Source organism: Perca flavescens, chromosome 20 (assembly GCF_004354835.1).
Source record: "Perca flavescens isolate YP-PL-M2 chromosome 20, PFLA_1.0, whole genome shotgun sequence".
In the NCBI taxonomy this organism is placed as follows: domain Eukaryota; kingdom Metazoa; phylum Chordata; class Actinopteri; order Perciformes; family Percidae; genus Perca; species Perca flavescens.
This window is the reverse complement of record NC_041350.1, coordinates 11765318-11788690: the sequence shown is the minus strand read 5'-3', so window position 1 is coordinate 11788690 and position 23373 is coordinate 11765318. Positions and strand designations below refer to the sequence as shown.

The following is a 23373-nucleotide window of genomic DNA, read 5'->3' as shown; positions in this document are numbered from 1 at the left end:
AACGGGCTAATTGTCTCCTTGTCTGTTAAAGGGGACTCAGGTGCAGAGATGTGGTTAAAAGCTAAGTTAAGCCTAATGTGTTCACATGAGGGAAAACAGCAAATTGGGTTACAGACATAACCTTATTAGCACAAACAATGTTCAGCTACCCCTGACCTTTCTTTGGACAATAGACATTTGGGGCGTTTGCGCTTTTGAAAAAAAAAAAAAAAAAAAAAAAAAAAAAAAAAAAAAAAGAGGGTGAACCCAGATAACATGAGTTTTAGTCCCATTGTCTTCTTTTGATGGCAACATCTGGGCAATTTCTGTCCTATAAACCAGATACAATCTAACCAGACTCCAACACTATAGGCTGCCAGCTTTATCGTTATAGACTGAATGACATCATGGGACTTTGTTTGCCTCTGGTGTTGTGCACAAAGAAACACTCAATGTTCTATTACATTCAGCCAGCAGCACTTCCAGGGTGGCTCTGTGACACTTGTCTGAACTTGCTGTTTTAGAACCAACTCCCTAAAAAGCTGATAATTGGTTGAAAATGACTAGACAACACAGGCTTTTGTTGGTCCTCCAAAACGAATGGAGGAAGTGAGTGAACTTGTGTGCATTTACCTGTGGTACTGGGGGCTTCCAGCGCATGTTCTTGAGCGGGGCGGGGGTGAAACCTGTTGTGCCTGTGGGCCTCTTCTTAAGGAGTAGAACCACACCTTTGGGGTCCTCCCTCAGTTTGACAACCAGGTTTTTCAGCTGCCAGCCCACCTGATTGACAAGAGTAGAACAAACACACACACACACACACACACACACACACACACACACACACACACACACACACACACACACACACACACACACACACACACACACACACACACACACACACACACACACACACACACACACACACACACACACACACACACAATTACTATTCCATTAACATGTATAGTGTGTACTCAAATTGACAGCATGTATGGTCAAATAGATATCCAAAGACAATAAAAAGGTTCCTACCACTGTCTGCTGGTTGACCTGGATCACCTCGTCACCAGCATGTATCTTCCTGGTCAGGTCTGCTGGTGACTTAAGAACAAAAAAAGTAAAAAAAGGTCAAAGCCTGATGAACCACTTTTATAAAACACTGACACTTGCTAACACACAACATACTATTTACAAAACATTGTTGAAATTGGAGCTACTTTAGTGCCACTACTGTCTGATTTCAACGGAGTCTGCCTTTAAAATTCTCTATCCAAAGAGCAAATATCTGCTGAATAAACAGAGAGTCCAATCCATGAGAAAACACAAACACTATCTGCGTGTATGAATATCTGTTGAATTGTTTTTACTGTTGCACGGATGTCAGACTTGATTAACTAGCCATTATTGGTGATGATTCAGGTCCTGATTCACAATTAAGGCATGGAGGAGTGAGGATTCAACCGTGGCAGTGATACTGGTGTATTAGTCACTAACTGCTTGTCTCAGTGTGGGGAAAGTTAGGACTTTTTGTTTGTTTCTGCACTCCAGTAACCAGTAAATATCACAAACAATTCCCTTTATGGATGAGCAGTTCTTAACTCCTTCAGATAAGTTAGTGTGCCCTCAGTAGAGGAGGAGGACAATGAAGAAGATGAGGAGGAGGATGAGAGCAAGGTGTTTTTTTTTTTAAGCAATATCAGACGCTTGTTCTTAAGGGTACAATGGAATTTCTAAGTTGGCCATATAAAATGAGAAAAAAATACATAAAATGGAAAGGGACTGAATGTATTCTCATACTTACATGTTCTGTGGTTCCCGTGATGACATGTAACCCATCGTAGGTAGACTTGATGTACATCCCCTAAGGGCAACAAGAAAACCCACAAGATTCTCAGTAAAAAAATATAATATTCCCAGAGGGAGGAGAAAAATGTATGACAGCGATGTGAGGGTCACAATTTGACACGCATTGCCTGCATTCCTGGCCTTGCAAACCCAGAAGGCAGACATTTGGTTTTAGGGCTGGAAAAAAAAAAAGGAAGAAAGAAAGAATCTCCCAGCATTCCTTACCAGACCCTCTCCCGGTTTGATATTGGTCAGCTGGACTTCATCCAAGCAGGCCGACTGGCTCATCAGGGGGTCAGAGGTAGTTCTCACGGTCTGATCACAGATGCTGTTCAAAATCTTAGACTGCAGAGGAAAAGGCAAATTAAAATGCATCAGTGAATGAAACAAGAAGCGCAAGACAATTAAACGTCTTATTCCAGTTATTACAAACTGTGTGCTAAATCCTCTAATGGTGTATTGTGCCTTTAATAACCATTGTGGGTTGTACAGGTTGGAACAAGTCAGGTTACACGGCTTCTCGTGACAATCATCACGCATAGACCTTATCCTTAATCAGTTGGTTGTTTTACTCCCTGTGTACATGCCCTCTGTGTGTGTGTGTGTGTGTGTGTGTGTGTGTGTTCATGTTTTGTGCAAGACTTAATGGGCTGAAAGGGACCATTATTGTGCTATTAACTGGACATACCAGTGCACACAGAACACTGAAATCAGTCCTTTTGCACACTATTCTTTCTGCTTTGTTCCTAGCTTGTCTCACAAAGAAAAACCTGTCATTTGTCATCATTACTTTTCTGTGACGTCTCTTCTCAGACACATGCATTTTGTTTAGAACACATTGTGTACACTTAATGTAGAGGTGAGCATGAAACAAAGACAGGGACAAAGAGATGCTCGGCTTTAATTTCTTCACTTGGACTTCACTTGGGTAGTCAGAGAGAGAGAGAGAGAGAGAGAGAGAGAGAGACAGAGAGACAGAGTGCTAGAGGAAGCCCAGTATTAGCCCAAGGGGTCTGGAAAGTGTCAGGAGCAGGAAACACTGATTGATGGCCTGGGCGTATTAGAGCCGCCTCCTGTGCTGGCAATCCTATAGACCTCTTTGCTCTATTCAATCAAAAAAATGGACCTCACCACTGAGAGCATGTCACACAATCTCTTTGTAAAAAAAACATTTACCCAAATGATTTACCAGATCTTTCCCACTATATAGGAACTTCAGGGTATTATTTAGTTTACATTATGGGAAACAAGGAGATACAGTATAAAGTATACTTACAACTTCCAGGATCTTCTCTTCCATCTCGTAAACGCTGCAGTCCTGTTACACAGTAGACAGCGATGACAGATTAGGCATGTGAGCAGTAAACAACAGGGAAAAGGAAGAGGTTATTGAATGGCTAGAGAGAAGAACAAGTATAGGGGTTGGGTAAATACGATATAATCAGCATTCCAGATATAGAACTGAGAAAAATGGAGAACAGCCTCAAATAAACAGCTTTTAGATTCAAATTACCTCTCTGCCTAAATTCTGGGGGACGCTATAATTGCATAATGCCCCGTTTGGGTCGGTAAACTATATTGAAACGTAAATACCATGCTAACACTCATATAGTAACAATGTGCAGATGACATGGTGAGAAACAACTGGAGAAAACATGTAATGATGTTCAGAAAGCCATCCTCCAAATAGTGCTTGGGTGATCGGCAAACATTTGGATGCATCTCTGCTTTTCACAGTTGAAAGTGGGTGGGCTAGTGGAGGCAGGGGTTTCTGAAAGTCAAATAAGACACAGTAGCTGTGTTAATGGTTGTTTGGGGGAAGGAACCAACAATAAAATCTGCTAAGTCAGCTGGAAGACTGTCCACCGTCCCATCCCAAGTTTACCAGCACAGCACTCATAGACTGCAGTTGGACTGGCCACAGCTGAGGCAACAGCCTCCCCTGACAACTGTGTTGTTGGCGGTGAAAGGGCCCCCCTGGCCAGGTCGGGGAGGGGGGTTCACAGTGCACGCGGGGTGGGGGGTGGTGGGGGGTTATGAAATTGGCTTGAATATGCTTGAAATGCCCCAAGGGGAACCACACATCAAAACACAGGTGAAATGCTTCTGTCAAAACTAGAAACAAGTCTACTTTAACAAGTCTCTTATATCTCCAGAGCCCTCACAAGCCACATGCCTTTGTCAATGCAAAATAAAGGGATACTGGTGTCGTGGCCCTCACAGTATTAGTAGCATGCACAGGCATGTGCCACATACAAAGCCAGCTCTGTTGCTCTTTGTAAATCCATTGTGCAGACAGCGAATGGGGGTCGAGCAAGTTTTTCCATATTTCCATAGCTTGCACATTCCACTGGGCTAAAGGGGAGCGACTGTTTTCAAATGCATTTGGCTTGTCATACGGTTAGTTTGTTTGCACTGACAAGATTTGAATGACTGTCTGTGGCAGTGAGCGATGGCTTCACATCAAAGCACAGTACATCCTAGGCTACCTAAATATTATTTTCCATCTGTTTGAGTGCTTGTTTGAGGGAGTAAGCGCTTTTGGTTAAGCAATATACATGACGTGACTTTTCCCCATTTCACTTACTGGGGGGAAAAATTAAAAACCAATATAAAACATTAAGTAGGAAAAAACACAATCATAATAGGTTTCATTTGACATATATTGGTCCTAAACTCTTGTTTCCCTACAATATATTTTTTAAAGTCAGCCAAGAATATATGGTGGTTTCAGAAAGAATTTGGCATTGCTTGCATAAACATGCAACTGCATATTTCCTTTAGTGACTGGACCTTGTTTGGATGACTACACTGTTGACTGAGCCAAGAGGGATGAGTTAAAAATACATATTTTGATGTTTAGAGGTCGTGAAACAAAATAGTATCATTAAAAGCTGCAGACATGGTTTGGCATGTCTCCCACCAAGTTTTAACATTTATGGAACATTTTCTCTCGTTTCATAGTACCATCAAATCATGTGAATACAATATCGCAGATAATCCCTCTGAGATCGGTCCGTGATATCCAAATGAATCCAATATCTTTGTCAAAACCAAAGTCCTTTTAGTAGACAGGAGCCAGATCGTAACTAAGAGCTGAGAGAGGCTGAGGCTGACAATTCCCTGGGTGTACTGATCCCTCACGTTATAGACTTGATCCCACAGCCGGTGTGGATCAGATGACTCTGTGTGCTGCTCTCTGGGGCTTTGATCTGCCATCAGAGCGGATTTGCATGGTCGAACAATGAAGTGGCCCGAGAGAGAGGAGCGCTGGCACAGTGCAGGAACCTAGAGTGTACAGGTAGCCGTCTTTGCACTTGAGTGAAATAAAGACTTGTCCTGTTATTCACAAGGTATCAACATATGATGGATACATATGTTAAAATGCAGTGTTTGGCATACATAATGGAATCTTTGTTTTGTTTTTCTGCTAAGAATAGAGAGATATAAACTTTATATCTCAGCCAACAATCCAGGAGTGGAAATCACGGATAAAAGACACGGGGGATTGATGAAAAATGCGTTCTTTGAAAGAGAATGACCTCTACGCTGACGGGTCAGCCAAGATGGGTGATTTGTTCACAGTTTTATGGCCGTGTCCCATTGTGTGTGTACACACAGGCTTCATTCAGGCAGAACACATCAATTTTGTGATCTGAAAAGCCCTAATTCTTGGTTGAAGTTCATGAACGAGCAGGGCAAACCTCACACCATCCTCCCCCATCATAAAACTAATCACTGTGGCAGTCTCCTGTGCAACCTATTTTATTAACCAGTGGCTGGACTACATGTTATGAATAACAAAGGGAGTCTAAATGGTCCAAAGAAATGAGAAAGGAAGCCAGCGTTTGAAGAGTCTTCAAACGCTGTGTCAGTTTGGATACTTAAATGATGTGATGAATTGGAAATAAGCCTCCTCATCAGTGTTTCTGCAGTTATATAAGTAGCTATGAGCTAATGTAAAACCAAAGGAAGCCCAAATAGCATGTTTCCTCCAGTTGTTGGAGGAAACTAATCTCTCCAGTCTTACAAAACTCTTTCAGCGCCTATCAGGAGTTCATTCTACACCACAACCTCTCCACTTCACATGGCAGTGTGGGAAATGTATACCCCCACTTTTCCTAGATGACCATGACCGAGAAACCCACAGTAAATCACCAGAGGCGCTGAAATCACTGACTCTGGCGAGGAAATAGGCACTCTGGGAAAGGAATTTATTTTGATGCAATAACCCTCTAAAAATGACACCTGCAGTCTCAGCAGACATTTTCACGGGCAAAAGTGTAAAATGAGTTGCTTACCGGGCTATGATTAAGTCAAACAAGGGAGAACAAATTGTACATACAAGCTGATGGCTTTGATACTGAAGAAAAGGCCACTCAACAGCTCCCTTTGTTCAAGATATATGTATGACCAACCACTACTGGTTGTATGAAACTGACAGAAGTAGACACCCAAGTGTACCATGATGCAATGCAAGAGCAATGCTCTGCAGAAAGTTGTGAAATATAGTGGTTGTACGCTGATGCTCGGTTCTAACTATCTATCTGGCAGTCAGATGGACCCCCTTCTCATCTCTGCATTAAAACTACACACAGGAAGCGCTTTCAGACAGTTTTGGTCTCCCACTGTGAGCATCTTGGAGAAGCAAAAACAGGAACCACATGGCTGAAGGAGTACGGCAGCCTGGGGAATGTTGGCAGCCACCTTTTAAAAGAGCGGCAGTGGGTTTTATGAAACTGGAAACACAAAAGCGACGGTTACCATTAAACGTCCCCGCACTAAGGGGGTCTCCTCATTAGCCAGCATGGAGGAGGAAAAGATCCCAAGAAAAACATCAGCATTTACTCAGACTGCTGGCTTCAGGCTTGTGTCATGGCTGCCAGACCACATTTCCCATAACTCTCTTCTCCTACACTTTATCTTGCATGTCTGTGCCCCTGGGCTGGTATGTCCTCAGTGAAAAACCTATTGTGCGTGTCTGTGCGTAGCTACATGTGTGCTGTTGAGCTAACTAGCGTGCAGACCTGTTGAACTGTGGTGGTGAGCTCCAGGCACAGCTGAATGATCTTGTTCTTGGTGGCTGTGAAGTCACTGATCCCTGTAAGAGGCGTCCTGCAAGCAGACAAAGAAGGAAAGGGAGAACATTAGGAACCAGTGCTGGGCTGCAGAGTTAGGTTGAAATTTAGTCATTCATGCACGGCCGCATCATTTTAAAATTGAAGCACATAGCAACAATATTTGATATTGATTCACTTTATTATTAGGGACATCTGTAAAAGCTCAACCATAAATTCTACCTTCACAAAGATAATAATTTTCATGTTTTGATTGACACTATCAGAATGGTATTCATTTAACTATATGTTTATTACTGAAGTTGTAGTTTGCAGTGGTGTTGAAGTAAACTGCTTTACACTGAGAAGTGTTTCTGACATTTTGCCCACCCCATTTACAAACACGAGAGAGCAAGAATATTGGAAATACATTTCAAGACAATGCAGTCCTGTACAACACCACCGCTAGCTGTGTCTTCAGTAATAAACATATAGTTAAATTAACACCTCTCGGAAAAAGTTTTAGGCTTCATTAGAAATCAAAATGTGGCAGAGCTGTTTTAGGTGGCGGTATACATACAGGAAGCGTATGCCTCCGTTTACTGCGGAGTCAGCGAAAAGCTACTAACCCTATACTTTATAATAGACCCAGTGAACCTTGCTCTGATTGCTGTGTTTGGGTGACTGGCCACGGACAGACTTGGTTGTAACTCAAGAATGTCACCATTTTGGCGCCACTTTATCTTCTTTTGTGTATTTTTATCCCCCCCCCTCCCCAACTCCATCTAAAACATATGAACTTTCGAAATAGCTATCCAAAGATCAGCCCGCAAGGACTCATGCAGTCCTTCAAATGTGTCAGTGTGGCTCATCACATTATAGACAGAATACCAGCTGAGATCAGTTGTATTGTTTTTTTTAACCAGGGCAGCAGTTTTCAGATTACATTATGTGCTTACATAATTGCAAAAGGGTTCTCCAATGTTTTCTCGGTTAGCCTTTTAAAATGATATCAGATTAGTAAACAGAATATATGTTTATGTGTGTGTCTATATCTATCTATCTATCTATCTATCTATCTATCTATCTATCGTGCTCTGGTACAACTAGCATTACTACTAACTATGGTCTGACAGTCTGAGCAGAGACCATCAGCTAGCATAAAACAAAGTCAGAGGAGTTGTTTATTTGAACAGTACAAATACATTGGTGATAATGATCGAATTGCTTTGACATCGACAATTGCCAAAAAAAATCCATACACAGCATTAGTCCAAAATGACTTTTGAAATCTTTTTGTAAATTTATAAATAAAGTATAACTGTGAACTACACAAACGTTATTTTAGCAAAGAACTTTTAAACACCGTTATGCTGCTCTCATCTCAACATCACAACTACCATTTAAATCGTGAGGTCATCTCACCTGCTTTAGGTGAGCATGCCACAAAAAGAGAAGCCTGCTAACACCTAATCCTGGCAACCTGCTTAATATGCTCTGCTTTTATGGTGTGATGTGGAGCAGGTCACCAAGAGAGCACTGAGGACTCTGCCAGCTCTGCTCCTAAAGCTCACAGGGGGTTGCATTTCTGCTTTAAAACTGTACATGTTACCTTGTCCAACAGCATGCATATTCCTAACTTTTTGAAATTTCTTTTTATGCCAAAGATGAATGCCCGTATCTGCTTGTCCATCCTATCCACATAAATACATGTATTTCCACTGTTCCAAATCTACAATAAATTCAATTCAACAAGTTTATTAATCCCACAAAAGGGGCAATTAGTTAAGAGCATATTAATAAATATTCAAAAAGTCGATTTTATCCATTTAAATTGCAGAAGGGATAAAAGAATTATAATGGTGATTCATTTTAAAAGCAGGTAAAATATAACAACGTCTTGATGGCAATAGGCCTGCACGATAAATCTGTGATTTGATTTTTAAATTACTTTTTTTCTCCTTGAATTAATTTATTGAAAGCATTTGACAATGACATGTTTTAATTATGTTAAGACATGTTCAAGGAGTTCAGATAGAGCCTGTATCAGGGTAATATTTAGTTCAATGTGTTATATGTCACTATTTTTGGTAGCCTACTGTACTTAAATGGCCAGTATGTACTTTATTTTCTTTATTCATTGTCTACAGGCTTGTGGTGATGCGCAATGTGCTATAGGTGCCAACAAAAAAAATGTCCATGTTTGGTACTACCAATTTTTTTTTTTGTCATGGTTCACGTGTGCAGTAATAATTAAAGAGAATCGTGATATCAATTCTAAGCTAAAAAAAAATCGTGATTCATGTTTTTCCCAGAATCGTGCAGACCTAGATGGCAACAGAGAAAATTCACTCTGAAAAACATGATCTGAAGAAGATTAAAAGCTTGTTGCTTTACGCAACATTTGTTGATTACAAAGAGTTACAATTTCTTGGTTTCACACCAATATTTTTAGAGCCGGTTTAGAAATAATGGAGGAGCACCAAAAGTCATACCCTCAACATTAAAATTAGGTCTTTTATACGATATGACCCTGCGTTACGCTGTATGGCAGAGAGGATCACAAGTTCAATCCATGTAATGGCATATTGGTGACAGTCAAGGGCCAAGAAAATTTTTCCACGTAGGTCCCTAAATCACAGTGAAGCTTGATCAACAGCCTAACGAGTTTCTGTACCTTGAGTTTCTACTCAAGGTTCTGTCATTTGAAACAATTCTGAAAACTCCTACAAAAGATATGGAGAATAAAGTTTCTCCATAAGTGTATGTGTGCAGCTAGTTTAAGTCGTGGTCTTACAGCAGCCCTTCTGATATCTGGTCTGACTCAGAGTGCACAGGTAGGTGATGGTTTAAAAAAATAAATAAAAATATTGTTATTACCTGTCAAGCCAAGCCAGGAGGCTCTTTGCAGCGCCGATCAGCTCCACCACAGAGGTGAGGAAGTCATTGGGTGGCTTGCGTGAGATACTGCCATCGTACGCGGGGCTTTTCCTGCGGTCAGATGTGGCCATGTGCAGACTGTTGGTGGCAGCTCTCATCCTCACAACCAGATTCTTCAAGTTGTCCGTCTCTACCCCATAGTTCTGAAACAGTAAAACAATACACCATATTAATTACAACTGATGATTGAAGCTGAAATCATTTTTATTGCAGAGTAGAACTCAAGATCAAAGCAAACAACCCTTCTACACAATCTTAGACCTGGGAGGCCATCATTTTTTTTCAACAGGTGAGTCTTATTCACAGGAAAACATGTTGTTTCTTGTACAATGATGAGCTGTAATCATTTCTTTGACATATATGATTTAAGCGCACTTGTCGGTGTGAAGAGCTCTGGCATAAAATTTCCCCTCCAGTCTCCAGGTTTGTTCCAGAGCGTGCAGGGAGGGTGTGCACATGTCATCACCTGACTCCTACCAAGCAGGGCAATGTTTGCATTCTTGAGCCTGGGTTGTTTCCTGCTTTTGCATTCCTCCAATTTATTTGTTATTTACATGCACAAGTCTCAAGGGTCACTAAGTACACTATAGACCCTGCTATGAACTGAACTACTCCAGGGTACTGAGCAGCAACAGCATTCACATTTCTTTTTTTCTTGGGGGGTAAAGTGCACCTCTGAGACTGTGCATGAGCAATATGTCAAATATTTGAAAGAGCTTGTTTTAAAGTCTTTGTTTTGACTGAATCAATTGGTATGGGAGTAATGTGTTGGTTAAAAGTAAGCAGCCTGGCTCTTGTCCTGGTAAATATTAGCTTACGCAGTGTTGCATTGCTGCCAGCAAGGCTGCTGTATGTGTGATGTGCCAGTAGCTAAATATGCTTAGCAAGGACTAAAACAGCACGTGTTTGGGAAATAACGGAGATCTTTAAGTAGTTAGTGTCTGCTTTTATTCCACTGCCTCTCTCCAACATGAGTTAAAAAAACAACAACCATACAAATCATTTTACTTAGTCAGTTCTCAACGAGTCACTGGAATAACTGGTCTAATCAAACAGTAGCTGAAGGCAGCCTTACTCATGGCACACTTAACGTGAAATGGATTGTTGAAACATCATAAAAGATAAGCAAACTCTGGTAATATACAGAAAAAAAGAGATTAAATAATTTGATGGTTCGGTTTCTCATCCAGTCTTCCACACAATGAAATCTGAACTGTAGCACAAAGGGGCAGTGGGAGTGTTTTCTAGATCAAACACCTCTCCTGGCTTTTTCATTAGCAGGCTAATCACACAGTCACAGCAGTTCTAACTGTCCCACAGATGTCCAGAAAGCTTTTGTCCCACACTGCCAGCTGAGTTAAAAACCATGTCTGAGCTAAATCTGGGGTTCCAGTCAAATGCAATTTTTCATTCTCATAACAACATTTCAAGCCAAATTTATGTTCTTTTCAGTGCCTTTCTATAGACATTTACAGTAGTTAATCTAGAAAAAAAGATTGCAGAGGCTTTTTTTTTTGGTTGGCTCTACAGTAGTTGGGGCTCGTTGAAGGGATTATATACTGGTAGAAGTGTCCTCGGGAGAAATGGAGAACGGCTATCACAACACAGCGCTTCCTGCCATGGATCTGACTTGACTATAAAAGATACAAATGCCTGTAGCCTAGACAGAGTGTGTGTGCATGTGTGGGTGTTGCTATAATGTGCCATCTAAGGTTAAGTGTTACATTATACCTTGGGACAGATTCCCCCCTAGGCGATGGTAAAATACATTTACAGCAGCTCTGCGACTCTGGACCAGGCGAGAGGATGCATCACATACCATATGTTCAATGGCTGCTGATTGCTAATGTGCGTTTGAATTTCATGCAATGCTCGTCTTAGTGCGGGTCGCTGGGGTCTGAGAATAAATTAAGAAGTGTTGGGTTTCAACACTGACTCTGCACAAGACATCATGGCTCAGAGAAGTCCAGTCAAATGAATTGAAATGTTCTCTCTTTGTCCCTAGACAGCAGTTTGCTCTTGATAGATTCCAGGTGGAAGAGAAGCATGAGTATAGAGGTTTCCTAAAGGGCTGTGGGGTTGTAACGTTAGGACCTTGGTCATTATGATATAGGTTCAAAACTACTAACAGGACAGCTCAGGTCCCTGATATACGAAAGGCCAAATCTTTATAATGCGTGCACATGCTTAAACGTTTAAAATTCAAGAGCAAAGCCTAGTAGCAAGGTGTCTCAAAGATGAATGTGACTGCAGCAGCAAGAAGTGTCTGACCTAACAGTAAACAAAAAGAGAGAAAGTGGAGGGGGGGGGGGGGGGGGGTGTGAGAGCTTGTGGGGGTTTTCGGGTGCTGGTGGCCTGTGTTTCTGTGGGGAGCAGTGACCTTGCCTCGGTTAAAGCTAATTGAATCGGGGGCCTCACTTCCTCCCATTCTTAATAAGGAAACCCCTAATGGACAAAAAGCATTTAGCCAGAGGTTGCTGAGAGTCCAGCAATCCTGGCCTAAAGTTCCAAGGGACAGAGATGTGCCAAAATACTCCAGTAATAAATTGCTTAAGACTAAACGGTGAAACGCACACAGACACCGTACTAAAATCTAACAGCTAATTTGGATGGGAGAATAAAGTTCACGTGCAAGGAAAAGGGTTCACTTAAATTTAAAAAAAAGAAGAAAAAAAAACATGCCGAGGATGCACTTTGGAGGCCAGATTTACGAAGCTGCTCAAGAGGAAAATTACTTGAAATTGTACTGCCATGATGTCAAGGTTTTAGGAATGAACAAAAATCTGGGCCTGCTTACGTTTAGGAGTAAAAGGGGTCATGGACCACAGAATGTACCATATGGTACATATTCTATGATGAGTAAATCTATCAAAACAAAAAAGGCACCCATGTATGTGCCAAGTGCTTCCAGGTGTCCACTTGCAGTGGTTGCATGTAGAGGAGATACTGTTAACAGGTGTAGGACAAGTTGCTCATCTTAGCTTTTTGCAGAATGAGAAACAATGGAAGAGTGTATTGATTGGGCAAAAGTTGGGTCTAAGGGAAGAGATGAATCAAATCTTTATACCCCTGTCCCAGGTAAACCTGTACACTGTCTGGTTTGACCTTGGTCATCAAAAGATACCCAAGCATAGATTTTAAGACTGTAGCTACAAGCTGCCATGTAGACTGTATGTTTTATGAGATGTGAGCAATGATGAGAGTTGTTTGCTAACGACACACTAAAATCCCACTTTCTGCTTCACACAGGATCTGAGGAATTCCATGCATGACTTCGGTGTGCTGAGGTGGCAGACCACTGACGAAAGAAATCACATTTAAAAAAAACTAAATTTGTTGATCCAAACCAATTTGACCTACAGCTTTCAGATCAGCATCAATGCAAGATGTGGCCTCGTGTAGGAGCGAGAAGATTGAACTTTTAAGTTTCTTCAGGGTAAAAATAACCATGCCCCAAACAATTAATGTAAAGCTTTTAAGAGAGCATAAATGCAGAAATGCTGACACTGATCAAAACGCAGGGACGACAATCTGGGACTTTTATAGCACAGGAAGTGATAAAACTCTAAATCGATCCCATCTGCTGGAAAACCTGGTTCTCTTTCAGTTAGAGCATGGACGGTTTTCCTCACTCTTTTCATGCTCACTATCTGAAGATATATACATACATATATACATTTTTTTTTTTGGCAGTTCTTCTGGGAGCTATGAGCTATGATGATGGACAAAAGGGCAACTGGTTCGCTCCCAAAGTGACTAATAAGAGCCAAACAGAGGATCTACATTTGAACGTAGAGAGATCATTTGAGAATGACCTCCCCATTTTTTTTTTGTTTAAGAACAGAGACCAAAAAACAAATATACCTTGTGTTTGTATGTATTTTGTGTGTAAAGGAGACTTCACCTGTAAGGGACAGTATGGAGAGAGTTCTTATCTATCCAATAGATCAAACAGTCACTTTTTGCTATATGATTACCATTTACTGCCTCTTATAATCTCACACAGTTTTTAACTGCCAAATCCAGCCCAAGGTCCCTTTGACCCAATCTGTCCTCTTCTTGAGTCACACTGCTGTTCCCCAATGAACTCAGGCTCCTTTGTGTGTTGCGGTGCCTCCCCACCCCGCTGAGCAGTATGGGAAATTATCGGCCTTTCTGCATCGCTGGTTCCTTTAGTTGCCGAACCAAGAAACTACAGGCTGTTTTTTTTGTATTTTTTTTTTTAGGGAAGGCACACTGAGAGCAACGGGGAGGGACAGCAACCAAAAAAAAGCTCCTGTTTTGTTACAAATCCTTCCTGAAGATACAGTCGTGTCCCGCGGTTATGCTTTTACCTATTTATCCATGCTACTGTATCTGGAATACACATCACATTAGCCACACACACACACTCGCAGCGGAGGTCTACTGACCAGAGCGCAGAGCAGATCGACAGCCTCCAACACCAGTTCCTGGTGTCCAATCCTGGCCACGCCAAGCTCCTCCAGGTCTTGATGTGTGATCTTCAGTAGCTGCTCCCCACTGATCTTCTCCCGCTCAAAGTTGCTCACATACTGCTGCAGGCTGTCATCCAAACCTGGACACACAAGATAAAAAAAAGGCAAATGGAGGGACTCATTAGACATTTAAAGAACAGATCAGTCTGCTCTGCTACCGTAGACAGTTTCAGTTCAACTGTCATCTGCTAAATTTATCTGCCCCATTGCAAAACCAAAATTAATTCAAATAGTGTGAGTGTGTGGATGTGTATGTACAGTGCAGATAAGGAACAGGTGGGAGTGCTATCTTTGCTAGACAAACAAACCAACAACAGTAACGGTTGAGACTTTTAGGGCTGTTGGTGGGTTAAACAATGGATGGCTATATTTGTGAGTGTATGGGTGTGTGTGTGTGTGTATGCGGGTGTGGGCGTTTCAAAAAAACGTAACAGTGTCAGGGGCGTCCCTGTGCTACTATTTGGAGCACCAATAACAAATGAGATAGTTACACTACCAACTGCTCGGGTCATTGAACATTCAAGGATGTATCTCACATAATTATACTGTGCAGTGTAGTGAACTGCAAAAGGCTTTTCTGATACTATGGAATACGTTATATACAGTGTGTGGATCTTCAAGTTAGACAACAGTGTGTCGTTTCTGTCAGTGTGTGTCTAACTGTGGGTGTAGAAGTAAACACCATCTTTCTTTCCATCAAAGAGCGCACAGAGAAGGGCAGCTGCAGATACATGGCCCTGCTTTTCTGAAAGACCTGTCAGCTGGAAAGACACACTCGCTCCCTCTAATCGTAACACACACACACACACACACACACACACACACACACACACACACACACACACACACACACACACACACACACACACACACACACACACACACACACACACACACACACACACACACACACACACACACACACACACACACAACCTTCTTCAGTGTGAGACAGGGTTGGCCAATCCATTTTCAGTTTGACATTCAAGCAAAAAAAATAAATAAATAAAATAAAACCTCTACTTTATTATGAGCATGTAACTTAATAGCAGATAACTGCATCCATATAAAATGTATGCCATGTAGTTATGAGTGAGGACCCACTGGATGTGTTCTGTGGTCACTGAGCCATTTTTGCACATGGCACCTCATATCTTTATGCCTCTGTGACACTCAGTCTGCATGTGTTGCAGAGTATGCAAATAAGGTGATACTGTGTGTGTGTGTGTGTGTGTGTGTGTGTGTGTGTGTGTGTGTGTGTGTGTGTGTGTGTCAGCATCAGGGTATACATAAAGGGTACACACTATACATACAATCTACTTTTTTTTTTGTTTAACACCAAATAATGCAGCACAAATCCTATATTCTGCATTGATTAATATTCTGTTTTGATAAGTTGACAAAAGAAGCACATGAAAAAATACAAATGAAGGTTTAGACAAACTGTTATTAGGCTTTAAAGGCCCTTATTTTACTCAATCAGCTTCTAACTGTGAGTGATGGACACACTATTTTCTGCCCATCCTGGAAGATTTTGATTATTTCATATTTTATTAGATATAGAGATTGATGCATTTTTTGAAAAATTGCACATGCTGAATAGATTTCAGCACAGTGCAAACACGGCTAAACAAATAAAGAACACAAGCCATGTTACTTGCTTTACGTTCCTCAACATTCCAGTATTGCAGTCTTTTGATATCCATTTTTTTGTAGAAATTGACATCACAGTAACACTACACATCTGAATATGCTGCATTGTGTAGCCCCTGGGCTCACACTACAGACTCCCCTTCAAGGCCATTAAAATTCCATTATGGCATCAAAGTTCATTAATGACAGCATTTTCAATCCTTGAGAAAATATCTGTGAGAGCTCAAGTCACCTCCACTGACTGAAAGGGAAATTCCATCATGGCTTGTTAACCATTAGCCTCTACACAAGTCAAGTCTAGTTAAGCTCATTGGATTTTTCTCATTCCTTGGCATGCTAAATCAGAAGCAAGACTTTGGAGAATTTTAAGCTTAACCCCTGACAGGCCAACAGTAAGAGAATCCACTTCACAATGTAATTAAGTACTGGCCTGATCCCACAACAGCACAAACAAAAGCCAAACACAAACACTGTCCCTTAATGCCATCAAATGAAAAACAATGACTTGGATCCAGAGGGGGCAAAGTTTCTCCTTCCTGCTGTGTTAAAAAGGCATTTCCTTTGAAAGGGTGCCACTCTCCTCACCCACAGCAAGAAGAAAGGGTAGAAGGAAAACTTGTGGTTCAGCTTACAATAAGACTTGCTGAGGCATTACACTGTGTGTGTGTGTGTGTGTGTGTGTGTGTGTGTGTGTGTGTGTGTGTGTGTGTGTGTGTGTGTGTTATTTTTAGCTCGGTTGTTGTAAACCACACAATATCATCCAGACAGACGCGCTATGGGAAAACAGTCTGGAAAGAAATGGTGGGAGGAATGAATCTGCAACCGCTAATTGATGAATAAGGGGCCTATCCTCTCCTCTAGGCTGATTTTACTTTCATTCATTCACTGGCAAATGTTTTCTTCTCACATATCCTAACCCTTAACCTAGAAGTCTGACCTCAGAGAGTTAAGAAATTCCAGGTCACTCCACTGGAACAATTGTTAAGTGTGTTTACGTGCATTAGAGAAAGAGAGCTACTACCTTAAGAGGCCCTAAGAGGAAGGTAGGACAGCAATCGTTCCCTCTGGACTCAACCATTGACACCTTCTGAATAAACGAGGGGTGTCTCTACCATGGGGCTTATAAAACATTTATTGGGCCTGGATCAATGGCAGCTGGGGTGTGTGAGACTATCAATTTTCATTAAAAGGTAGAGTAACTAGTAAAGGAGATGTAGTGTCACGTAATTGTGAATTGAGCAAAGTGGGAGGCACAAGGGAGGACTGTGTGAATGCTTTTCAAAAGCCTGCACAGGATGAAACGCTTAGGAGGAATTTTATGGCCTCTGTGAACCATGTGGCAAAAGTCCTCAAACTAGAGAAAGTGGGTGTGATTGTGTAGCAGAGGCACAGACACACAGTACCAATGTCAAATGCAATCACATTGCCAAAAAGCTGGACAAATATTCAAACCAGATAGCAATCAAAAGGCTGCAAAATCCTTTCAATTGACTGTATTATTTTAACAGTAGCAAATTAAATCCATAGATCTGGATCCAGATCTGAGCCAAAACGAATAGCCAATCAGTTATTACGTCAATTGACAGAGAATGAATTGCCAACTATTTTGATAATTGATTAGGTCAGTTATGAAGCACAAACGGCACAAATTATATCCTATTCCAACTTCTCAGATGTGAAAATTTGCTGTGTTTTCTCCAGTTCATACAATTAGAAATTGAATATCTGTTATGGATTTATTAACTATTAGTATGACAAAAAGACTATTTGGACTATGTTCTGACATTTGATAGTCAATTTAGAATCAATTAATAAAAATTATAAATCAAGAATGGTCTGATAGTAGCATTGTACAAACTGTACAAAATGGAACTATAATCAATTTGATTGCATTCCATTATAAACGTTTTCACATATGGTTAAAAAAGACATGCATGAGGAAGAAGAGGGCATCTGAATGAAATCTGTCAAAGTCTGTGACCAACAAACACAGAATAGGAGGTGACTGGCAAATGCCAGTATCTGTGTCTCAGTATGGCACCTGCCGTTCACTGTGGGGTCTTTCTTACCACATACCATCTCCCATTCAGTGAACATTGATTATGTGGAGAACAGATTATCAACGCAACAGTTTCAGTGTATAGATGGATACTCGTAGAGACACAGGCATATTTCTGGACAGCTGGGAAAGCAAGAAGCCCAGATTCTGCAGCCTGGATGCAACAAGTGCAACCAGATCTGTTGGAGGCCTTCGAGCTCTACAGCCTACTTAAAGGCTGTGTAAGCACACATTTTGGCAATGTAAACAACAGGACCCTTCCGCTTGCAAATGGATGAGCTATTTTTGTCATAAGCTCTAACAGCTCCCATGTGTACAGAAGCAAGAAAAACAGCAGATTGTGTTTTATATGGCCAAGTGTGTGAGAGCTCAGGACCCATTGAGTTTGTGTGATGAAAACGTCATTAGAACAGGTTTGTTCTATGATCAATTGTGATCAACAATGCTCTCAGTGCAGCTTTTGGTTGCCAACTTTTCGTTCTCAGGGGTTCGATTACACCAGAAAAGAGCCAGCAGTCTTTCACCTCCTACAGAAAGAACGAAACCAGCTCCCTCCTCTTCACCTCCCCCATCTTTCAACCCCACCCTGTGCTCCCAGTGGGAGCTTCAGCCTCCCTGTAACACACAAACACACACACAAATATCCCCACTGGGCTGGCAAGTGGGAAAGCTACTGGGTGTAGAATAGCAAAGCCACTGTAACTCTGCTGTCTTTATTTGTCAGCCCGGCCTCCAAACCTGCAGGGAACAGTCAGGAATTTGACTCATTGTTCTCCGCTGAGCAGCTCCATTGTGGGAATTCACAGCACCCTGGCACAATGGTCTCTGGACGGCCCAGGCCGTGCTGTAATTAGAAAAAAAAGAATCTCTCGGCTACTGCTAAGCTATCCTCTAATGCATGACTTCACAGGAAAACAAAGCCTGTACACACACACACACACACACACTGGGCTTCCAATGGGAACTGGGGATAGGAGTTACACAATGGTGCTCTACATCTCTCCATCAAGCATGTTGTGTCCTCATCTGAAAACAGTAATGTTACAGTCTTCTATCAGACTCTTCACTCCTAATCATCTTGTTTTATGGTTGATTTTAAAATCAGTTGTTTTTCGAATAGTACGGCAAAGTTATGCGTTATTGTGCCATGTTTCAAAATACTGGCAGCTGTTTCCGTGATATTCCTGCAGCAACTGAAACTGCACTGGAGATAGGTTTGGATATTGACAATAAATATCTCTGACAGCTTAACAGGCTATGACCCTGTGTGACCCATGTTTTAATCTTATCAGTGCTTCCTCCAGCTAACAAAGAGTGTTTCACTTCATGTACCCTAATCTTAAAAACAGACAACTACAAAAATGGCAGTGACATGTCCCGAGTGGGATGCCTAAGTGAGAAAAAGCAGCTGAAGTTAGTCCCTGCACAAGCAGACAAAAGCAGCTCTGTCTCTTACAGGGTGATGGACGATGACTGATGAGAGAAAGGGGGGGAGGGATGTCAGGGTTTGCGGGGCTGTCGTGGTTGAAGCACATCAGCAACTATGAGTGCCAGCCCCTGGGCTCAGTTAATCCCCAATTCTAGCAGCACTCAACCCCAATCAAATTGCTGGTACCCAGTCAGATTTCCAAGTTTGAGGGGGTTTTGGATCGCTTAGTTAATGTTGGCGAGGTGAGAGGTGACGTCTGGAGGCAAAGCAGATCAGAGGCCCACGGGGAGGTCATTAAAGGGTACTTTGGCTGTCACATGACCTGATACATGATGACTTCTGGTCATAAACAGATCAGGGGAGAGAGGGAAAAACAAGGTAGAAACCGTAGAAGAAGAGATAAAGCAGACTGCTGCAGGCACATTATTGACTGTCTTTGCATACCTGCATCAACCAAAACCGTTGCTTAAGCTAAGGGCGTGGAAAAAAACAACAAAAAACTGGTTGTATGGGTCGATGAGTTTGCAACCCAATTCATTATTTGGTTTTCTCTCGTCTTCCTGTCCATACAGTTTCTCAAGATCAAACATGTGGCTTGTCATCTTTTGCCACTGTTCACTAGTAATGGTATGTATTTGTTTGGTATGCCTTCGGTCTGGTACACCCGGTGACCCAAACAATTACTGTCAAATTAGTCTATTAATGTCTACTTTCTGTGTGAAACGGAAATTCTAGATTGCAGTTTTTTTAACTGTATAGTTTTAACACTAGCACCAGTTGTTGACTATCAGCAGAAGTCAGTGTTAGCCAGGTCCATGTAGCCAGCCGGTCAGGCTGGCGATCAGATCACCCATCTGCGATCTCAAGTGACCACGATTGGACGATTAGAAAATGTCAGCGATGGCCCAAGTCTTCTTCACGTTGTGCCTGCCCTGTATAATCGAGTGCGAGCTGCAGAGTCTTACGATAAAAGCATTACATTTACATTACAGGCATTTGTGATATTTTGGTTTTGTATCGTCTTCATGTAGTCGTGATTTGCATACTTATAATTGGTGGTAAACACAGACATATATTTGATTTATTCATGGGTACATCAGCAAAGGGATATTCAAGGACAGGTTGGTTAAGCTGCATGTAAACAGCTTCCTGACTATGACATGAGTCAGTGTCAGAGATACCGTGTGCAGGTTAGCAACCCAGTGCTTACGTGTAGGACAGGGGCAGGGGTTGGAGCAATAACCTCTCAGGCCAACATAAACACATATCACTCTCCAGCCAGTCGGCCGCCTGGCCACGCTGCAGCTCGTTACCACTAGCGTAAACACCCACTAAAGAAAGCACCATACTCACCCACCACAGTCTTTAGTCTTTCCTGGCCCCTCCAACGTTCATATTGTCGTGGTTTCGCCTGTTGAAATCTATCCCGAGATAGTCACAGTCCTTGTGTCTTGAAAGCGCACAGTACAATAGAGACTGTCACTTTTGGAATCTGGGAATGGTCTTGTGTTTTCCAGTTTTAATCCCAATAGGTGTTAAATTAGAAAGCAATAAGGACACTGACTCTGTGTGGCCTGAGCGTCTCAACTAAAATGGGATGTGGCATAACAGATTGCGCTGTCTGTGTGTCTACAGAATCTCTAAAACACTCACTTTGCTACAACCTATACACCATTTCCCTAAGACAAAAACTATAATTAAAGACCGTCGTTCTGTATAAAGAGACAGAGATGGAGGGAAAGAGGCCAAAAAGCGGGGGAACAAAAGGCAGAGACAAAGACAAAACAGAAAATGACCACTTTTAAGAGTAGACATCCCCCATCAAAGTGAACCCATAGGTCCAAAGTCATAGCCTGTGAGACACAAACATGTCACAGAAAAAAATAAAAAACACAGGGAACTCAGTTAAGTTCTTTTATCACCATCACATGTATGGATTATGACCAGGGTGGCCCTACACCCTGATTACAGAGCAATTTACCAGCACCATAATAGCTGCCTATGGAAAAACCACAATTAAGATGAACAAGGTTGGGTGGAGGAAATATGCCCCACTCGTTTAGTTTGCCATGGGAATAGTGTGCTAGCACTACGTGTGGGCATATTTTCTTGTAGAGCCAAACTTAACTTTGCATCTATTGTGCTATTATGTTGTATGATAATGCTTTTATTTGGCTTTTAAGAAACTGAAAGATATGACAGACAAAGATAGCTTCATACCGCCCCTGTGGCTGATTGTAGTACTTGCTTTATTCCTAATGTGGATCCCTATAAGCATCTTTGGATAAGAACCTGCTAATTGCCATAAATCTCCCAGAGGGTGACTTCCCCCCTCAAAGCTTGTTAAAAAGCCTGGCTGAAAAAGTAGAAAGAAAGTCCACCGCCAAGCAGAGGATTTACTCGATTAAAACCGACAGCGGGTCTATCTCTGACCCTGGGACAGTGGAGGTCCAGGCCTGTCCACACGCACATCTTTCTACCAGGGCTAAACCCAGCAGGAGCACTTTGCTGGTGCAGCGCAAAGTGCTACTGGTGGTCACCCCCTCAGTCATAATGGTTGCCAACAAAAAGCAGAAGCATTGGCTGGACCTCTAAATAAAATTAAGGTTACTCTGGTAACAGGGGAAGTGGGAAGAGGCTGGCTGGGGGGGGGGGGAATGAAGGTTTGAGAAAGTTAGAAGAGGCTGAAGGGGGGAGAGAGAGAGAGAGAGAGAGAGAAAGCCGAAGGCGAATGAAGGCTTGTGGAAGTTAGAAGAGGCTGAGGGAGGGAGGGAGGGGGAGAGAGAGAGAGAAAGAGAGGGAGAGAAAGAGAGAGAGAAATCCAAAGGCGAATGAAGGCTTGTGGTAGTTAGAAGAGGCAATCCAAGGATTTATAGCTGGCTTGTGTCCAGGTCAGGGGACGAGGAGTGGGGTCAAAAAGATTGAGAGCATCATTAGTCCATCTACCCTCTGTGTAGAAGACCAATAAAAACAACAAAAACACACACACGCCTCACAAAAAGACACTCCATTCAAAACACAAATCAACAAAGTCAGCTTTCCCACAAAAATTCCCAATGACTAATTTCTCTTAATAAGACAAAAAGGAGCAAATATAACCAAGAATTATGCAATGTAAGACATAGGCAGCCTACGGGGCGCGTGCAGCGGATCCCGTTCTCCCAGCTGTGAGGGGGGTCGGTGAGTCATCCTCAGTGAAAGGTAGCGAAGAGCGTGTTACCCGCAGGCCAGGACAGGGCGCCTGTGACGCAGCACCCAGACCATACAGTCTTTCATTCAGACACACTGCATGCTGTGCTCACTCTACTGGCTCTCCGACTTTCACGGTTTAAGATGTGTCTCTACATTTATTTCATTTATAGAAAGGACAATGCACATTAAAATCTACTTTTCTGTAAATGTGCCAGTGTTAAGTGGCACATTTTCAACTGTAGATGTTTTGAGACCAGAGCATTTAGTCTTGATGCTTCCTAAACAAATGGATTATTTATAAAACACTCAACAATGACCACCCACACCCACCCACAAACCCACCCACCCACCCACACCCACACACACCCACCCACACACACGATTAGCGAGCTTGCCAGCACCTGTTGTGCCATGACATGTTAAGAAAGGGACAGTCATGTTTCTATAAATGATAAATGTAGTGTTGACTGGAAAGGGTGCCACATACAAAACAGATGGAACACAGGTGAGAGGGTTTTCCCAGGTGTCTGCACCAATTTAAACAAAAAGGACGGAACAGAATCTCCTGTCATCGTTTCTTCAGGTCGAGAAATTTCTCAAAGAGGAGCCGCCACACCCTGCTTAAACAAATTCAAACCACACATTTTGCTCTTATATCGTTTGTACAACTTATTGAATTGAGATCAAGGGAAGAAAATTGTTTTGAAGATCTTTTTCTTT

At 42.0% G+C, this 23373-nt stretch overlaps 1 protein-coding gene across 1 annotated transcript in view; it reads right to left on the bottom strand.

The window, feature by feature from the left end:
* The window catches only part of cnksr3 (cnksr family member 3), a 34246-nt gene that overhangs the window by 4227 nt on the left and 6646 nt on the right, over positions 1-23373 (bottom strand). Inside the window, exons 2-9 of the mRNA XM_028565611.1 lie at positions 14237-14400; positions 9765-9967; positions 6855-6942; positions 3104-3145; positions 2053-2172; positions 1784-1843; positions 1015-1083; positions 613-759 (exon numbers count right to left, since the gene is read on the bottom strand). Of these exons, the coding sequence (XP_028421412.1) occupies positions 613-759; positions 1015-1083; positions 1784-1843; positions 2053-2172; positions 3104-3145; positions 6855-6942; positions 9765-9967; positions 14237-14400 (893 nt within the window). The remainder of the gene's footprint in view (positions 1-612; positions 760-1014; positions 1084-1783; positions 1844-2052; positions 2173-3103; positions 3146-6854; positions 6943-9764; positions 9968-14236; positions 14401-23373) is intronic.